General features: G+C 31.6%; 2 protein-coding genes across 8 annotated transcripts in view; both read right to left on the reverse strand.

Moving 5' to 3' along the window:
* Window positions 1–2,800, reverse strand: part of LOC108724128 (ATP-binding cassette sub-family G member 4) — a 13,772-nt gene extending 10,972 nt beyond the window's left edge. The window contains exon 1 of the mRNA XM_018450309.1: window positions 2,497–2,800. Within this exon, the coding sequence (XP_018305811.1) occupies window positions 2,497–2,662 (166 nt within the window). The 5' untranslated portion in view covers window positions 2,663–2,800. The remainder of the gene's footprint in view (window positions 1–2,496) is intronic.
* Window positions 2,801–11,473: 8,673 nt separating this feature from the next.
* The window catches only part of LOC108724129 (ATP-binding cassette sub-family G member 4), a 32,465-nt gene continuing 22,864 nt past the window's right edge, over window positions 11,474–21,074 (reverse strand). For all 7 annotated transcript variants that reach the window (XM_018450311.1, XM_018450310.1, XM_018450313.1 and 4 more), the window contains 6 exons: window positions 15,374–15,519; window positions 15,125–15,293; window positions 14,672–14,772; window positions 14,371–14,529; window positions 11,948–12,066; window positions 11,474–11,736 (listed from right to left, as the gene is read on the reverse strand). In XM_018450311.1, coding sequence (XP_018305813.1) covers window positions 11,511–11,736; window positions 11,948–12,066; window positions 14,371–14,529; window positions 14,672–14,772; window positions 15,125–15,293; window positions 15,374–15,519 — 920 coding nt within the window. In that variant the 3' untranslated portion in view covers window positions 11,474–11,510. The remainder of the gene's footprint in view (window positions 11,737–11,947; window positions 12,067–14,370; window positions 14,530–14,671; window positions 14,773–15,124; window positions 15,294–15,373; window positions 15,520–21,074) is intronic.

The following is a 21,074-nucleotide window of genomic DNA, read 5'->3' on the forward strand; positions in this document are numbered from 1 at the left end:
GTTTCTCCTAAGAAGGAAACCACTCGCTTGCAATAAAAGGCGCAGCGTTGGTTTCAAACTTGGAAGACAAAAATAAATAAGAAATGCATACACAAATTTGTAACTATGTATTATAAAGCTTTAATAACAACAATAAGTAAATTAAGTGAACTAAGAAAATACAGTAATATTAACCATTTATAAATTGTTTATATGGTTAATGTACTATATTTTCTTAGTTCACTTAATCTAGTATTCTTATTAGAATTTAATAATATGTATATAGTTGAGGCGCTATTTCACTACAAATTTATAGTTACTGATACGACTTTTTTCTGTGAGTGTAGTAATTAAACATTTGAAAGAAGATTGCTGGTTGCAAAAGATCAACTGGAAGATCAAGGTTCATAAAGAAGTCTTAAAAATAAAGTCTAAAAGAGTTTATCTAAGTAGAAATCTTTGCAACATTTAAATTAAATCGCATACCACTCCAATTGTGTTGCAATTGTGTGCGACATTACCAAATGTAACATAAAAATAATCTAATAAATCTAATATAAATAATCTAATATAAGAAATAGGACAGTATTTTACTTATTCATGAATTATTATGATTTTCGTAATCTATTAAAGATGAACCCACTTGAGAATATTAATAAAGGACCCCGCAGCAATTCTTATGGAAATGGGATCCTGGTCAATGAAAATGGCTGAAATTTTGATATGATCTAGATTTTGGTTCACTGATTAAAAGTCTCAATGGTTACCAGGCCGAATAATCAATAGTTTTGAAGTTATGGCGGCTCAAAAATCCAAAATTTACTTCCATCGTCAGGCGGTATGACGTGATGTTAGGCACATGAGATTTAATTTAATATGTTACATCTCCTTAAAAATCTTCATTCATATTTTTGGTGATATTTCAAAAAGATTTTTTCTGTAACATTTCATCAATCTTTCAATAAGGTTTTATGTACAAAATCGTGGACATTGGCTATTTCAGAGCTGTCTCAGAAATGTTGCAAACATATTTCGCAATTTTTATGAAATGTTTTACTTTTCAGTTGAAATATTTCTGAGATATTTCTGAAAACTTTCGATGCTGTATGGGTAAAAAGATTTGACAAATCGCTAATGTTATATTCAGTTATTAATTTTGCTACTTTAACATAAAAAATTAACTGTCCGTATATTACATTTGTATAGATTTGCTGAATTAGTCAAGTTTTTATTTTTCTATTTTTCAAGTTTTTATTAGTTAAGTTTTCTTTTTCTCTAGATAGACGCGCCACTAGATAGACGCGAGTTCTTATTTCTCACAAGTAAAAATCCGTAAAGATCAGAATAAAAGACGTAGCATGTGTTTGATGAGATTTTTCATCTGTCTTCTAATGAGATGATTCTTTGAAAGCGAGGTCTCAAAATGGGATTCCAAGATGAAACTTACATTCCCGAGATTTCAAAGTTATTTTAATAAATTTTCAGTAACTGTTGGAAACGCGGCTTAAGCAGGGGGCGCTGGGCTGGCTGGGCAGGCAGACCTTAGTCTTTGATATATGTTCTGTGACCTTAGTGAACTTGTCTCTCGCTTCCGCGCTTGCACGTGTGGATTTCTGAGAGAGGATGACGACTATTTTTTCTACGCGTGTCTTTTGGGAGACCTGATTTTGTGTTGTAAAAGTTTATAGCGAGAGTATCTTTTTGTAGATTTAAACACACCCTATTTGTAAAAAGATTAGAATAGAGAATTTTACACGTATCCGGTTGTGTGAGTTTGCTACCTCGCCTTTGTCCTACGATCAAAACTCTACATCGACAACAGTAACATTTCTGACGTATTTCAGAAAAGTTGTAGCAATCTCAATAATTTTTTGGCAATATTTCAAAAAGATTGTAGGTTTTTAAAATGACCTTTTAGCAATTTTTCTATTAGATTTCAACTACAAGAATCGCGGACATTTTGCTATTCCAGAGTTGTCTCAGAAAATATTGTAGATATGCTTCGCGATTTTTAAATGTTTTACTTTTCATTTGAAATATTTTTGAGAAATATCTCTGAAAAATTTTGGTGCTAAGTATATGGACACTACACATATTTCTATAGAATGAGATACTACATTTGTAATATCTATGTGTGTATACATTCGTGAGTCATCGACAGATGCTTTTAGCACGCAATTTCGTGACAGTACTATGTATGTATTTATACAGCATGTATCATGATGCAACATACATATAACGATATATATGTCTACATGTTATTATTTCAATGAATCCAAGCAAATCAAGAAGTCATGATAATATTGAATGGTGAAAATTGCTTCAGAGAATGATTTTCTTCAATTTATATTCATGATTCCGTTATGTAACCTTTTTTTGTTCTGCTAAGGAAATGAGACCAATCATTATCTCTTAAGCGGATGTTTGAAGTTATCATGAAATATAAAAACAAATTTGTCAGGATATCGAGAATGCAAAAAAATCTCGACTTTTATAGAGATGATAAATGGAGCTTGCCTTTACGGTTGCAATGAACCGAATAACAAAGATCGTTGAATTCAATGCATATTTGTGAATCCCACGATTTCTCAGGTTCCAGCAACTTTTCTGATTCCTCCATATGGATCTTGCAATCGTTATCCACTATTTTCGCAACGTTAATCTTATCGTTTGTTTTCACCATTTTGCTAGATACTTCATGTGATGAAATTCGTCGTCAATTCATTAATTAAAGAGCTGATGTTTACAGTACAAGATAGCACAAGTGCATGGATATAATAATCACTAACAATAACAGTCGCATATACGACGAACTGTAACATTGAACTTCGATTTTATGACTGATTTCATATTTCGTGCTGCTGAATATAAGTGTAAGCAGTGATGTATCTAAGGGGAGGAGTTAATGAAACCGACTCCCACTGTTTAAAAAAATTAATTTAGGAGAAGGGGAAAAAATATCGTCCTAAGAAATCTATCTCTAATTATTATCTGTGTAAAGTCTTATTATCAATCAAACACAAAGTGATTTTACAGTTTAATGTATATCGAGATCCAATAATCTCAATCTCCCGTAACTCACGGTCTCGCGTAAAAGAACCACGGTAGTGTCGTTACACTTGGCTTAGCGCCAAGACACTGCCGTGTCTCCTGATACACCATGTAGTAAATGAATTCTTTTCAGCCAAAGAGAGCAAAGTGAAATTGTAACTTTTTCATGAACATAAATTTCTAAATATCTAATAAAATACTGTCTCAACACATTATATCTAAATGTTATTTTTTTTATCTTACATCTTCATACTATGTAGTTTACATGATGTAATTTTTTTCAAAATTAGAATGGATAGAAAAAAATGTAAAAAAGTAAAAAAAAACTCAAATCGTAAAAAATATGATAGTATATATATATAATATATATATATATTTTTTTTTAGTACAATATAAGTCAAGTTTTAGTACTAATTTAAGTTTGTCTTAATAAAAAAAATCATTACAAAATTATCTTTGAAAAAATAATAAAGGTACTAAGTATACGCGTTTCTTGAAAAATAACTGCAGCTACTTTTAAAAAATAAATCTCGAATGGTACGTTTCTTTGTATTTCTATTCATTTTTCCTGTTCCAATCCAAGTAGTAATAACTTCAATTCTCCTTAAAAAAATAATATTACAAAATTGCACCAATTAAAATAAAATTTAAATATACATGTTGTGTTACCTAACTGAGCAATCTAAGTGATATGTATTTACGAATTCCCATTCAAGAATAATTTTATTTTGATCTAAGTAATATGTTGTATTTTTTTGTTTGAACTCAATATTCAAAGATATTGAATACAAAAAAATTGGCGCTGAATTGCTACAACAAATATATAGGGTGTTCTGATATTGCCATCAGTACTGAAAATCTTACGTTACGTAAAGGTTTTCAGTGCTGGCCATAGATCGGAAACATGGCCACAAAGTACTAGTTTTAATGATAGAAGGTATGTCCCAGTTATAAAAAAACAACTCTGATATTTATGAACGCAGCAACTTTGGGCATACATATAGCGCATGAGCAAGAGCTATTCATCGTTCTCGCATTGTCGGAAAGGTTACTTTTAATCGCCATGTAGACGTTGCAGTTGTAAGCGAAAACGGAAATGTTATACAAGCGTCACGGACTTCAATTTCGTAAGCGATAGCACACAAAGCATCTTTTACTATAGTTTATACACCGATTGAATGAAGCTTCTCCGCCAATGCGGAAGAGGTAATAATAGTTCCCATTCGTGCGCTGTTTGTCCGATATCGCTGATTTATAAATGTTAAAACTTCTTTTACACACTGGCACTTTTTGTCATTATAATTTTGTATATGTTATAAATTTTTTTTATTATATAAAAAAGTACTACCATTTGAGATAGAATTATTTTGAAGTAGGAATTTGAGAATACGTATTATTTGAGTTATAGATAAAAAAAGGTATAACTTAAACAACATATTTTATTTTACACACTTTATCTTAATTGGTGTAATTTTGTGATGTAATTATTTTTTCGGAAAATTAAAGTTATCCTTAGGTTAAAATAAGAAGAATGAATAAGAATACAATGATAACAGTGAGATTTTATCTTTTTAAGTAGTTGTACAACAATTGTTTTACAAGGAGGGCATGTATTCTATTTTTTGTAACTGAAATAGTACACATATACTTGAATTTAAATGAAATGAATATACATTTGAAGTTTGGCGAAAGCAAAATAGAAAGTTCAATGCAGTTCAATAGGAATACTTCGTCTTTCTGTACTAATTTAATTCTTTTATTCCTTCTAACATCTGTATTTATTTTCAATGTATGTATGTACATATTCATTACGTGGCACATAATGTATACATGCATAATTACCTAATGCAAGTTTAAGGAGGTATGCCATGATTCCTTATTCACCGGAAATAGTATTAGTCCGTACACGTATATTACATAGTTACGCTAAACTGATTATGCAGTTATCTTGTTTATGAAGAGACAAGTAATTTTAATTACGAATGTTGTACATACACGGAATTTTATGCACGGAAAGTACGCTATAAATTAATTATTAAATAGTTGTACAACATTACGTAATACAGACATTACGTAATACAGATTTTAGTAGAGATATTTATATTATTGTATTTAAATTATATTGTTGTATGTATAAAAATGCGTTATAAAACAAAAAATTTACATATAGACCGGTATCCTATTTTTAAAAAATCCATTCAAATATAATATCTCAGAAACATTGCGTTATGTCGAAAAATGTTTCAGATAAAAGTTTTGTGAATTCGAGGAGGATATAAGATGGTACACTGTTAGAAATGTGACCACGAGTTTCTTTTACAGTAAATGAAGCTCGTGGTTATGAACGAAATTAGAAGTAATGAATGATTTAACTAAAAATTAAATTACAGTAGTTACTTAAATGTAATGAACGTGTACATTAAATTTCATAAATTTTCATGAAAAATATATTAAATTTCATGTACATGTACACAAATATACTTTTCAGTTATAAATACATTAAATTTAATGTAATGTCATGAAATTAAGTTCAAATTGTGTAAATTAAAAGTATATTAAATTTCATGAAATTTTTAACAGTGTACCACTGGTTCCCATACAGCACGGAACTTGCAGCAATGTCGCTGCAATACCATATTGCTGCAATGTTGCAGTAGTATTGCTACAACTATTGTGCTGTAGGGCTTTGACCTTGGATGGCATTGTCAAGGTTAGAGCAAGGTTATTTAGAATTTTTTAAATAAAACCTTCTATTTTTTATTACATATTTTCGTAGCTTACATCAAAGTACTTTTCAAAACACTACATAAAAATATTTTTTCATTAAGTACCTTTCGAATTATAAGATTTGAAAATTAAAACATTACCAGCATTAGCATTACGCAAAGTGTTCAACTGATGACTAAATGTTGTAAAATCTCTTAAATGTTGCAAAAGTTTACGATCTTGATAACATTTGTTAAGATATCAAAGTCATTGGAGAGTGTTTCTTTTTTATTTTCATTTTTACATAAAAATAAAGAAACAACCTCCAATTGTCTTAATCTTAACAAATGTTATCAAAGTCATGACTCTGAGCAGTATTTGAGAGATCGTCGGCCTGACATTTTTCATAATGCTAATGCCGACGCTACTGTAACTTTAAATCGTATAAATCAAAAAATAATTAATGAAAAATATTTTATTATAGTCCTTGTAATCGAGAATGAATTGAAATGGATTTAAATGGATACAGATTTTCAGAAATATGCATTCATGAACGTTAAAATGAATCCTTTTCAATTCATAATTTTTTATTCATTTATATTAGAAATTGCATGAAGCACATTTCTATCCCTTTCAATCTAAAAAAATATATTATCTTTTTCTGTGCATCGTGAATATATATCGTGAATATATACTGCTCAATTCAAAATCTGAATAGGAAATGCAGTTTTTCAATCCAATTGTTTCTACGGCTGAATTTAATTGAATTTGGATTGAGAAGTCAATTGAATTCAATTGAATAAAAAAAAAGTTACCGCTATTTAAAACATACATTTGGATAAACAAAATTTCAATTCATTTTAATCTATTCTCGTTTACTGGGGTGTTTTAAAAAGTAAGCTATGAGAATATGCAAAAAAATGGAGAGCTCCGTTTAAAAAAATTCAAAGGCATTGTCCTAACTTTGACAACGCCACTCAAGATCAAACCAATGGAATCATTTTATGTTCCCCTCGAAGTCACAAAACTTTTGTCTGACACAATTTTGGATGTAACGCAATGTTTCTGAGATATTTGAATGGATTCCTTAAAATGGGACACCCTATATGATCAGAAATATAAAATTATCGATACATATCGCGGCATTAGCAGAACTTAGTATCTAATTATTATCATTATTATATATATATATATCTCAATATATGATCTTTTTGGAATTTCAGACTCATACAAATCAGTTTAAAATTTTTCAATTTTTAAATGTAGAGTAAAACAGACTAGTTGGGTACAGATGCAAATTGGGCCTTGGGATATACAAATATCTTACATTTAATAATCAAAACATATATGAAACACATATGAAACATGTCTATACTTGGATAAACTAGAGGATTTGAAATTGAAAATTAATCCCGAGCTCATATCCATCCTGATGTTCTACAGTGTGCTAGAAAATTATGAACCGTTCAGTTGCCATCAGTGTTACTAGATGGGCCGGGTTTCTGGCGCATGCGACGATGAAGCAGCGAGCGCAGTGGCGTAACGGAATGTATAGACAGTGTAGGAAAAATAGTAGTCTTGGCGGGATCTGCATAAGGATGGGTTAGGTAAGGTAAGTATATTTTATTTTATTTTAAGTATACTTTATTTATATAAGTATGGATTCAAAAGAAAAAGGAGCAATTAACAAACGTAAAATTAGAGAATTTCAATCTTCATGGTTAGATGAGAACGTATTTAAAGGATGGTTGGCTCCTTACCACAAGAAAATAAAGCAATATGTACTACATGCAATAAACTCATCAGATGTTGTAAAACAGATTTGATTCAACACTCACAGACGGTCAAACATATTGAAAATATAAATTTAAAAAAATCGATTGATAACGATGATAATAAATTAACAGAATTATCACATAAAGTTAAACGAGCCGAAATTAAATTAGCAGCATTTTATGCTGAACATAATATTGCTTTTTATACCATAGATCACTTAGTTCCACTATTAAAGGATATTTGCATAGATCCTACAGTTGTACAAGATTTTGCAATGGGCCGATCGAAATGTACAAATATCGTTAAAGATATAGTAGCAAAATGTGAAGTCGAAAAAATTGTCGATAATTTACAATCTTCTAGATTTGCAATTTTAATCGACGAAAGTATCGATATTTCAGATTCAAAATTAATGTGTGTTCTTGTTCGATATGTTTCTCCCGTAAATAAAAAAGTTGTAACACAATTATTAGAATTAGTTTCTTTAGATGCTAGAGATTGTTCCGCGCGTAAACTTTTCGAAGTTTTTAAAAATCTATTAGAAGAAAAGAAAATTCCATTTAAAAATATTGTCGGAATGGCATGTGACAATGCATTAGTTATGATTGGATGCAATAATTCTTTTATGCAACAATTAAAATTAGAAATACCGCGATTAATAACGTTAAATTGTATTTGCCATTCCTCCGCGATTGTTGCCAGTAAAGCTTGTAAAAAATTGCCTTCATCTTGCGAAAATTTAATTAGAAGTATTTCTACTTATATTTCGGGCAATGCGAAACGATGTGCAATTTTACGAGAATTTCAAGAATTCTTCGAAGTGGAAAGGAATAAGTTATTAAAATTATCAAATACTAGATAGCTCATTTTACAAAAGTGCGACGTAAAAATTTTTGAAAATTGGAACGTATTACAAAATTATTTTGTTTTAGCAGTAGTTGAAGATAAATTAAAATTTGCGGAAGTTATTTTATCTCATCTAAACGACGACATAATCAAAGCGTATTTTTTATTTTTACAATATGTATTAAATTTTTTCAACAGCTTTAATGCTTTATTCCAGTCACGTAAAATTTTAGTCCACCAATTATTTGAAAGTAGCCAACAATTGATTCGTCAATCGAAATTTTATGACAGTAAATTCATTAAAATGTATTAGTAATTTAAATGTAGATAATGAACAAAATATATTAAATTTAGAAAATATTTATGTTGGACTGAAATGTGAGAACCTTTTTAATTTATTAAATTATATTTCATTTATTTTATTATAAAACACAATTCTTACATATAATATTATCTTCATAATCAGCTTATATAGGAAAATAAATCTTATGTTGTTGTTATTATTATTATTAAGCACGTTATATGTATACAGGGTGTTTCTTAAATACCGCCCACTAACCATATAGCGCTATTTCTGATAAAAGTTGAGTCGATAAATATTAGGAAAATTTTTTCTACAGTGCTTATTGAAGCAGTTATTATCGAGTAAAGATAATCCAATCGACATCGTGCTTTAAACGGACGCACGTCCGTAAGTCGCGCACCTAGGGTGCGTTCTACTTGACGCTCGCATCACCCAATTCACTTATTATGCCGTTCCACTTGACGCTCACAACGTTCATGGAGTGCCATAACGACTAACTTCAGACGATTGAAATGAACGCTCGCAACGCTCGCATTGAAGAAGTGGGTTGGCGTGAGCGTTGTGGGCGTATGACGTCACAAATCTAACGTGCCATTTTGATTGCATATTTTGTTTAACGGTTGCTCGATAATTGCTTATTAAAAATGGAAAAAGTTACGTTATACGATTCTGGAACTGATAAAATGTATGATATTTTATTATCCGCCAACGATGCACGACGTGCTGCTTCAGATAATAAACATTAATCGTGAAATATTGGCTGCCATTTTGATAACGCTCACAAATCACTTCTAGTTCATTTCACTTGCTGGCACACTCATGCTAGTGGAACGAGTGATCGCGGCGTAGAAAGCGTGAACGTTGTGAGCGTCAAGTGGAACGCACCCCTAGTAGTGTGCGCTTCACCGCGCCGATACGCTGCTGACTTCGCAGCTATCGCGCAATGTCCTCGCGTGTCGTAGTAAAGCGAAAAATTACGATCTTTGTCAATGAATAAATATTATGTCGCGATAATATGATAATTACACAAATTAAATACATAATGTTATGTTTGACAGAAGTCATGCATTATGAACGGATAGACACATCACCGAATTTCGTATCAACGTGTTTGCGGAAACACTGCGAGATGAGAGAGAAGTTTCTAATTATAATTTTTAATATTATTTTTTAACAATAATTTTCCTTTATATTCAACTCTAACATTGAGAAGGATCCGATGCGGATCGAAACGTTTGTTATCATTGCCGGCATTTAGATTAAAGTTATTGTTATGTTTATGTTATCTTTATTTTTATTCTTTAAATCTGATCACACGTATTAAGCTTGGCTCGTAGCCCTATTACCTATTTACATTTGTAATTATTGTCATGCGGAATAATTTTAATTCCGGATAAAGATATTTTAATTTCTCAAAGACCACTAATAACAATATGCATAAGCAACTTTATTTTGTAACAATATAAAACGATATTCTAAGACTAACACTGAAGAACTTAAATTTCTAGCTGCCGACTTGTTACATAATAATAATTCAACGAATTTTAATTATGTCAAGACAGCAAAAATTCTATGAATTAAAATTATGTTACGTCTCGTACATAATAATAATAATTTAGTTAATTAAAATTGCGTCTAAACTGACATAAAAATAATTTCTATTATGTGTTGACATAATTTTAATTTTTAATTAATTCAATTACTATGTTACAACATAATTTTAACGCGGCAGTTAAGGATTTGAGTTCTTTAATATTAGTTTAAGAATATTGTTTTATCCTATTAAAAACCAAAATAGCTTGCATTTTATTACTCGGGATTGTATCATTACTATAAAATTCAAGTTCCTTTATCCGGAATTAAAATTCGGGATTGTATCAATACTATAAAATTCAAGTTCCTTTATCCGGAATTAAAATTATGTTCCGACATATCTTTAATTCATTAACAAGAATCGTAATTACTTTTAGACAATTGTTTTTTAAGAATTTTACGTTAGAAAAAATATCTTTTATGTCAGTAAAAATAAACTTATAATAAGTCGGCAGCTAGAAATTTAATCTCTTCAGTATTAGTCTTAGACTATTGTTTTATGTTGTTACAAAATAGTGGCTTATGCACGTCGTTATTAGCGGTCTTTGAGGAATTAAAATATCTTTATCCGGAATTAAAATTATTCCGCAACATAATAATAATTACAAATGTCTATTATGATGTAATTTTAATTTGTATAATTATTATTATGTATTTAATTTGTATAATTATATTGTCATGACATAATATTTATTCATTGATAAAGATCGTAATTTTTCGCTTTACTACGACATGCAAGGACATTGCGCGATAGAGGTGAAGTCAGCAACGTAGCGGCGCGGCGCGGCGGAGCGCTTACGCACACTACTAGACGCGCGGCTCACGGACGTGCATCCGTTTAAAGCATGGTGTCGATTGGATTATCTTTACTCGATAATAACTGCTTCAGTAAGCACTGTAAAAAAAAATTTCCTAATACTTATCGACTTATCTCAATTTTTTATCAAGAAGCACTATATGATTAGTGGGCGGTATTTAAAAAACACCCTGTATATACAAAAGATATAAACAATTCATACAACTTTTTACATTCCCAATTCGATTGTTTCCCTTAAGATTTTATTACTAATTAATTTTTATAATTTTATTAATAATAAATTTTTATTAATTTTAATAATAATAATTTTAATTAATAATTAATTAAAATTATTATTTTTTGTAATTTTTTGTTTAAGACATACCTTAAAAATAGATTCTCGTTTGAGTTGAATACTAATTTTAATAAACGATTTATTAATATTAACTTTACTGATCGTCACTTTTTTGCATAATAAATTTTCCAAAGAAGTACTGCATAAGTGATCAAGTGAAAAAAGAATATCCAAAAAGCAAGTATTATCAGAATTACATGGAATGGAACTGTTGGCATGTCCATCATCGTGAGAATCTTGCTTGGTGAACGCAAGTAACAGTAGATTTCCAAACACGTCAGATTCGGTCGATCAAGATAGATCGCTTGCATTACTCCTTCAAATGCGTATCTACAATAAAATTTTTGCTTTTCAAAACTAAAAATAAACAGTGAACTGGAATTACAATAAAAGCGTATCTCCACACGGAAAGAGAAATAATTCTCAATAAATAGCAGTTATAAATTAAAAATATTATTTAAACGGAAAACATCATATCTGTAGTAATAAATTTAAATGCTACAAGATTTTAATTAATAGTCGCTATAATATTAAATTGTACCTGAAAAAGCTCACATAGCCTAAAGGCTGCACGTACGTCGACATTTCTCCTAATTTTAAAAAGAATCCAGCGAACAACAATAATGGTATACTAATCGCCGGTATTAAAAATATACCTAACTGAAAAGAAATCATACTTACAATTAGTTATCTAATATTCTCATATTAAACCCAAAGAATAATATATACAAAATGCGGACATGAGACGTGTTAAAGATGTCTTAAAGATGTCTTTAAGACATTTTTAAGACGTCTTATGCCCGCATTTTGGACACATTGTCTTCTGGGTAGAAATCGATTTGTAGTTTGAATAGTATATGCTCATTAGTAAACTTGAAAATTTCTTATTAGAAATAAATCATCTGAGAAAGATATAATTCATTAATATATATATATATAATTTATTAACTTATTATTATTATAATTATATCTTAGGTAGCAAACAAGCACATTATTTTGATATCAAATACTAGGCACGTTTGTACTATAATATCGTCAAAAGACCAAAAAATGACAATTTTATGAGTCATTTTAATGATGTTTTACTAAAGATTATTTTACATCAGAGCTGTCCAAGGCCGGTGTTTTTTGGCTTGAAATTGAAATGTGTCGGTATTCACGCCTATTATCGTTCCTACTCCTCACTTCATTGCTGTTTTGTCGTAGCGCGCAATGCTCGGTCTCATGGACGACACTAGTCCGAAATCGTTAAAAGTTTTTGACCTGTGTTTTTCACTATGTTTAAAAGTATTCTGTTACTAATATTGTAAGGTACTATTCATAATACATTTAACTATAAAAATATGAATAACAGAATACTTTTAAACATAGTGAAAGACACAGGTTAAAAATTTTTAATGATTTCAAACTGGTATCGTACCTGAGACCGAACGTCGCACGCTATTACAAAATAGCAATGAAGTAAGGAGTAGGAATGATAATAGGTGTGAATACCGATACATTTCTATTTCAAGCCAAAAAACACCGACCTTGGACAACTCTGACTTAATATACTGGTTCTTTCTAATCGTGCTCTCTTTAAACAAATAATAGAAGCACAAACAGGTAACAAAAAATAAGATGCTATTCCATACGTGAAAAATCAGTGAAAACTGTAATTTTTGTCATTTACAAAAAAAAGTATTTATAACTTTATTAATAACTATGTTTATCTTTTTGACAATATTTATTGAACTATCATATTTCCACTAATGTGTTCATCATAAGTGTTCATTAAGTGTTCATCATAAAAGTAGAGGAGAAGGTGGTATTGTGGCCTCCATTAATATCTCCGCTATTATATAGCGAATTCTAATGATTACTTAGGGAATTATTAGTTCAGTAGCTCGCCGTTATATCATGACGCTAATATTACCAATACTCAATAGCCAGCACTTATTATAACGCATTTTTACTTTCAAGTATTTCGAAACGTTTCTGAGATATATTTTAGCATTTAATTACACTTACTTCCTTATTTTTCTTAAACTTGAATGTATTATCACATGAATATATGTATATAGTTTTGAGTGTTATTTGCTATTTAACATTTTATTTGACTGTATATATTTTGAATTATGCCAATTTAAACAATAGCATAGCATTTTGCTAATGTGACTCTCTATGAGTATTGATTATTCACGATCCCTTTTTTGAAGTTTTTATATCAAAATAATTATTTGATATGTTCCATTATAGCTCTACTGTTAATCTATAGTTTATATTACATGTACTATTTTTAGTACTGAGATTTTTAGTATTGTGCAGCTTATATGCATAAGTTATGTGAATGTATATATTCATTTGTATAATACATTTTAAAATGTTTTACTTTTTTGTTAATTTTGTAACCAAATACTGTTTTTTAAACAAAATTAATATTTTAAGACTATTATTATGGAAAGCCACATTACCATTTTTTTCTTCGAGTCATTATGCAATGTCGCTACATTATTAATAGTATCCTAAATAATAAATATTTCGTAATTTTGAGTCCAGAATCGATTTAACAACATTTTAACAAATATAATTGTCAAGTTTTAAACTTAAATATTGATTATTAACAAAGTTATTGTGTAAAATGTAACTGGGATGCTATAATACCACCTTCTCCTCTATTAGTTCTGTATGATCACAGAAGAGTATAATTATATTGTTACTTTGTTGTGAATATGACGTCAAAATCTGATATTAAACCATTATTTTTGTTCTTATATTTAGTCTTAGGAACGTCGATTAGTATTATCAATACTCGTCAATGAACAATTAAAATCTAACGTCAAAGTGACATGTATTTACTACTTAGACTTTTCCTATTGTAATATGTAATGTTAAATTATTATGACCTTTCTCTTGTTTTTCGATCATAAAAGTTATGTAATGTAAAAATTAATTAAAATAGTAAAAAATACGCCATTGAAATACTTGAGTGCCACATATTACGCCTGCAAATATCCCGATCGTTTGTCCAAGAATCGTAATTAATAGGCAAATTCCCCACATCTGTAGAAATCTATCATATTTCTCCATTGGCTGTCCTGTTATATAGTACGATATAAGCAAAAAAGATGAGGCGCAAATTATCTAAAAAATAAACGAAACTTTAATTAACTTAAAAAGCAACAACATATTTATATAGTTATAATCTGATTATAATCTGTAGTCATAACTTCATACTTGAAGGAAATAATTAATAAGAAAGTTATAGTGCTGTATTTAAACATACTTGCATTAAGAGATCCGATATTATTTTTACACTGTAGTAAGATCTTAAAGAGTACCAATTGTTTAAATGTTCTTGTAAAAACACTGTCGCTTCAATGGGAACTGCAATCAGATGCATTTAACTCAATACAATTTATGAAATTCATAAAACGCGTTTATAATAATCATAAACACGATAAGTTGTGAAAATATTATCAAAGAGATTTATTAACTTTTTAGAAGTATTGAAAAGATATATTGTAGTATTATATCGATAATTTAGTTATTTGTCAACAAAATATGCAGTTTACTTAGCGTTACAAATGCTTCGAATCATTTGATTGATCAATCAGAAAAATTTTACTAACCAATAAATATTTCGAAACATTTGTAACATCAAGTAGATACTATAGTTTATATCACATAAATTATACAGCGTTTATATGTACGTAAAAAAAGAACATATATCACTTACACATTTGCACTGCCAGTATGGCATTTGTAAAGAATAAAAATAACAGACAGAAAAATAAATAAGCGATGTTGCTTAGAACTTTTTCCGCGTCATCACCAAAATTATAGAAAACTATCCCTAATAATAGCCCGACTATGACGTGCGTCACAAATCTTAGTTGTGTTAAGATCTGAAAGATTAATCAAAATTATAGCATTTTAATTTGTCAAACAAATTGTTTGAATATTATTTTCGATAGTTTTTACTCACTATATCTCGTTTGATGTAAGTGAAAGCTCGTAAAAATAAAATCTTTTGCTGTTGCCATGTTGACTTCTTTTGTATTATGCTATTTATAGATGTATCTGTATCTTTTGTTTCACATTTCTGCTTAAAAACAATCGATAAATCCAATTCTATAAAAAAATTAATTAAATAATTGGAATTAATTAATTTAATTTAATAATAATAGTAAAATTAAATAATAATTTAATTAATAATTTTATAAGTATTAGAAAATGTTATTTTTATATTTTTTTTATATGAATTATCTTTATGTATATTATTGAATGACTTATTCAATAATTCTTAATTATTGAATGACATAAATTTTAAAACGCTATGGTACGTATTTAAGTTTAACGTACAAATGTATCATTAAGGTCATTAATTGCTAAAGGACCCCGCACAGATTTTATGGAAAATGTCCCTCGGTTAAATTAGCTGAAATTAAAGTATGTTGTTCTTGACGTCCTAAACAAAAGTCTCAATGGGCACGACTCTCTAAATTCAATACTTTTCCATTTAGAGATGTTTAAAGTACGTGGAAACCTGTTACTTCACGAACCAAATGTATGAATATATACAGGGTGTCTTTAACAGATCACATCACCAACCATGAGCAGGTAGAGCGGATCAAACTGAAAAGTCTTGTACCATTTTGCAGTTTGCGCAATAGTTAATGAGATATTAATGTGTTTAAAGATAACCGAATACGCGCATCCGCCCGACTTACTACTGCCGAAAGGACGGCCCACCAATCGACCCCTGCGCCATGCGATCCGATCGGTAGGCCCGGTGGAGGCTTCTTCTTCTTTTTCTTTATTTATTGGTTCTTGCCTCCAAGTAAATAGTAGGAGGACGATACGGCCAGGTCACGTCTTAATGTGGAATAGTGCTGCGTTGATTGTAAGTCGGCACTAAGGTAGGATACGTATAAGGGCGTGCGCCGAGATGGAGCAGAATACTCACACCGTAATTTTTCGCGACGAAGTGCCGAACGGAAGTGCCAGTTAAACTGGCTCGTAGTCCTTCTTTTAACTATTGACTTGTAATAATTCTTTTTGATTTATATGTATCATTATTTCGAGTTAAGTATCCGGACAATTATATACAATATAAAGTGAAAAATGTCTTGTTGGGGAAACCCGCATGCGCAAGAGAGATTATCGACCAAATTTTTGCGAAAAAGACTGGAATTAAGATTATAATGGTTTGAACGCAACCGATTGAGAATAACAATTTCCTCCCTGGAAATCTTTTTTCGGAAGTACCAAGGTTTTGAGGATCTAGAGAAAATATGCTCAAAAAAGAAGGTGTCCTTAACGTTAGAAGAGTTATCAAGATAACGGTAAAAGTCGCTCTGTATGTCCTGATTGATTATGGCAAAAAGGTCCGAGTACGGAACTTTAAAGTTTGGTTCAATGTCGTATGGCTCTCTTGGCGAGGTTGTCAGCCCCAAGAAGGGACCCAAATGAATTGCACCCTCATGCCAGCGTTCGCAGCCTCCTCCAAGCGCGTCCTTATTAGGGGAATAAGATAATTATTGGTGCGGTTACAGAAACCCCGAATAGCCTCCAGGGCACTCTTAGAATCGGTGACGACTGTGATGTAGGTCAGATGGAGATCAAGGGCAATAAGGATAGCATTATAAATTGCAAAAGTTTCAGCGGAGAAAACTGAAGTGTAAGAGGAGAGCTTATACATAAGTTCAGCGTGGATTTGAAGGGAATAGACAGCGGCTCCGACGTAAGTGCTGTGATCGATTTTGGAACCGTCCATATAAAATACCGTAGAGTCGGTGATCAGGACATGGAAAGTTAGTTCGAATATGGGTTGTGCAGATTGTTTTGGAAGCTGGTTAAGGGTGTCGAAAGTAGCAGAGGAAAGAGAGTAATATGAAAGAGAGAAAAAGTTAGATTGGAAAGAGTAAGAGTGTCTAAAGGCGGGGAGAGTGTAGGAACAGTCAAGGACATAATGATAAGACCATATACGTGAAAAAATCAGGCCGGAAAGTGAAATCGTAAATAATTATACCCATTGGTGCGTAGGAAGAGATCACATAACTCGTGTAATTTGGAGACAGCCGGATGGTCGGTGACAGAACTAATCTTCAAAAAATAGCGCGATGCAAGGAGACGAAATCTAAATCTGAGAGGAGGCTCGATGGTCTCAGCATATATAGTATCACGTTAAGAGGAGATGCGTAGAGATGCGATATCCGAAACATAAGCGCAGTGCTTGATTCTGGATGACCTGAAAAGCCTTAAGAAGGCTACTCGCAATGAGACCGAAAATATGAGAAGCGTATTCAATCGAAGCACGCAGCATGGACCTGTAAATCGCGAGCAGCATATGGTGGGGAGCATCCCACCAGGTGCCGCGAAGGGCAGAAATAACTTGAAGGATACGTTTACCCTTGATAATGATATAATTCATATGGGCCTTACCAGATAGTTTTGGATCGAGCAACACGCCGAGGAAACGGGCGGAAGAAGATGGAGAGATATAGTGATTATCATAAGAGATACGATAAACATGCCACGAAGTAGATCTCTTGGTGGAGAAGATCATCATTTGCGTCTTATGCGGCGAGATTTCTAGTCCTCGAGATTGGATGAACAACCCCAGGTTGTAAAGGGAAGTTTTCACGGAATGGAGTCAGATCGGTGTTTTTATTAGTAGAAAAAATGATAAGGTCATCCGCAAATTGTAAGAGCTCTGTAGATGGATGTAACGCGTCGTTGATTTTATGTAAATAAATGTTAAAGAGGGTCGGGCTGAGTACCGAGCCCTGAGGAGTGCCTTTGCAGGTAATTTTGGAATCAAAGAGGGAGCCCTGGTTAAAGAATTGAATAATACGGGAAGAGATAAGGTTCCAAATAAAAGACAGCGTCAGGGGGAGGGATATTCATGAGAGTAAGTTCTTGAAGGAGGATATGAGGTAAGACGTTATCAAAAGTAGACTTAATGTCCACAAAAACTGCGACCGTATCCTGCTTTTTAAGGAAGCCCAAGTGAACGCCGGCGACGAAAGTGGTAAGATTTGTCCTGGTAAGACCTAAACTTACGGAATCCAAATTGATTGTTAGGAAGAATGTCAAAAAGAGGGGACTCAATGAGCCAGTAGAAACGGTTGAGAATCATTTTTTCCATGATTTTAAGAGTGCATGAAGTAAGAGAGATCGGGCGAACCCCTCTATTGTTAGGTTTGGGGATTAGATGTATCAGAGAGTGTGTCCATTGGATCAGAAAAACAGAGAGGCGAAAGAGATTATTGAGAATGTTTAAGAAGCACTCCAGGAGAGCGATAGGGAGAGTCTTGAGGAGTCGATAATTGACTCGGTCTAGTCCAGGACTAGAAGAGGACTTAACCGAATGAAGAGCAGCATGTAGCTCATTGATAGTGAAAGGTGTCCATCCAGAGGAGGTTACCTGAGTAGAGTTCAGGAATCTCTGGAGGGGGAGGAGAACTAGTACAGGAGGAGAAATAGTACAACCAGTTCAACTTATTCTAGTATTACACTGTCAGTCAGTACAATATAAAATATATCGAAAAAAGAAAATTGTTTTACATAAACGATGTAACATAGAATAAAAACTTGTGCTCTCCACGAGCTATTTTTTTCGCTGTCTTAACTATACCAGTTCAACTTATTCTAGTATCACATTGTCAGTCAGTACAATATAAAATATATCGAAAAAAGAAAAGTTACTAAGCAAATGTCAAATATATAATGATATATAATTTTTAAGTTTGATCAGGGGATCGATCATGTAACTTAAAAATTATGTATCATTATATATTTGACATTTGCTTAGTTACTTTTACCCAGAGTTCTGACTATCTTGAAATTATTACAAGTCCTGAGTACTTGAAAATTTTTTATTCTGCGAATCTTACGATGTTATGTTCAATACTGATTGTGCAGGAATAGACTTTTGATTTTCAGCTTGTGGATATTTCTTTACAGTAACAGTTTGTTGAATACTTGCAGCTGTAGTTTTCTCCGGAATTCGATTTTTTAAATTTAATAATACTTTAGGAAAAGAGCTTGAAGAAAAAGCTTGCGATTTAAGATTTGGTGGTGAAAATGGAGAAGAATAATGAAATGGAAAGATTATAAAGGGATTATTTTGAGCGACAAAGTTGAATGTAGGAACTGTAGAAAGTTGAGACGGGATTTTAGGAGCGAAAATATTCTGTAAGCCCTCTAACAAAATTGACTAGTTGTTTCTTTTAACATATTTCTTTGGCTTTCAAGCATATTGCTAATTATTTCTTGCTCAAATTGTTGTTCAGATTTAATTAATTGTTCAACAAAGCACCGATTCTCTACCATAATCTTGTTTTGAACTTCTTCATAATTTTCTTTTAATTTGTCTGCGTATTTCAAGGCCATAGCTTGTTTTGAGCTCTTTACTTGACGTCTCTTTGCAGGAGTAGGACTATTAACCATACTTTCAGTATGCGATTCGCTTAACGAATTTTCTTGTGTAAATTCTGTTGTCGAATTATTGTCCGACATTAATGAACACCCTGGGACTGCACCGTCTCGTGGATCTGGAGCATCTTCATAAATGCTGTTGCTTGAATCTAGTATAAAATAGTATTTTCATCTATTATAGAACAATATTACCTCATACATATGCTTTTATTAGGTTCTTACCTACTATAATTCATAAAATTACATATGTAACAGAATTTACTACTGTCACTGATCTCAGAGATATTTTGTAATGATGTGCTGTCTACACCATCCTGTATGGCAATGGGACGAAAATCCAAAAGTTGGCTCATTTCTTCGGCATACGGAAATGAGGACATGTAATTGCCAGATCCACTTTTTTCCATTTATCTTTTGATTTTGTTATATTGAGCTAAAAATGACAAATAACATTACAATACAAAATTATTGTTCAATACATCAAAAGCATGCATTACCAACAAATTTATTTTATTTCTTATAAAATATATTTTTACTTACGCCTCAGTGTTCTAAATCTAGTTTGCATTTGCTTTGACGTTTTAATGTAACCTTTTTCGTTCAAAGACGATTCTAAGCTGTTAAAAATGTCAACTGCTCGAAACCTTTTGCCGTCTAAACTTTTCATCACTTGCCGTTCTCTCGTCAATTTAAGAAAATATCGAGTTTCATCAGTTTCCCAACTTTCGCGCTTTATCGTTTCCATATTTTTACCTTATTTTTTTAACCTGTGTGTTTACGCGGCTCGATTTACGTCGAAGTTATAACACCGACGTCGTTTACACGTCCTTTTAATGTCGATGTTATAACTCTAAGCCTCTTCATCAAATGACTTTGAGTTACTACATCGAAGTAATAACTCCGTCTTAAAGTAGCGTTTACACGGCATCTAACGTCAGTAGTTATAACATCGATGTTATAACTTCGGCGTAAAGGCCATGGCACACACCTTCCGTAACAGTAACCATAAGACGTACCATAAGAATCAGCCAATCACAGGTGAGAATTCTTTTGAACTCTTAATTCTAATTGGCTGATTCTTATGGTACGTCTTATGATTACTGTTACGGAAGATGTGTGCCATGGCCTTAAATCGAGCGTGTAAACGTAGTCAATGGCGGAACCCCGCTCGGATCAGGTGCTAAAGGGGACGCCCCGGCCTGCATGGCAGAGCCAGCAGGAAAATCAAGAAAAGAGCTCTAGAG

The sequence above is a fragment of the Mycetomoellerius zeteki genome, unplaced genomic scaffold (genome assembly GCF_001594055.1).
Source record: "Mycetomoellerius zeteki isolate Tzet28-1 unplaced genomic scaffold, Tzet1.0 scaffold275, whole genome shotgun sequence".
In the NCBI taxonomy this organism is placed as follows: domain Eukaryota; kingdom Metazoa; phylum Arthropoda; class Insecta; order Hymenoptera; family Formicidae; genus Mycetomoellerius; species Mycetomoellerius zeteki.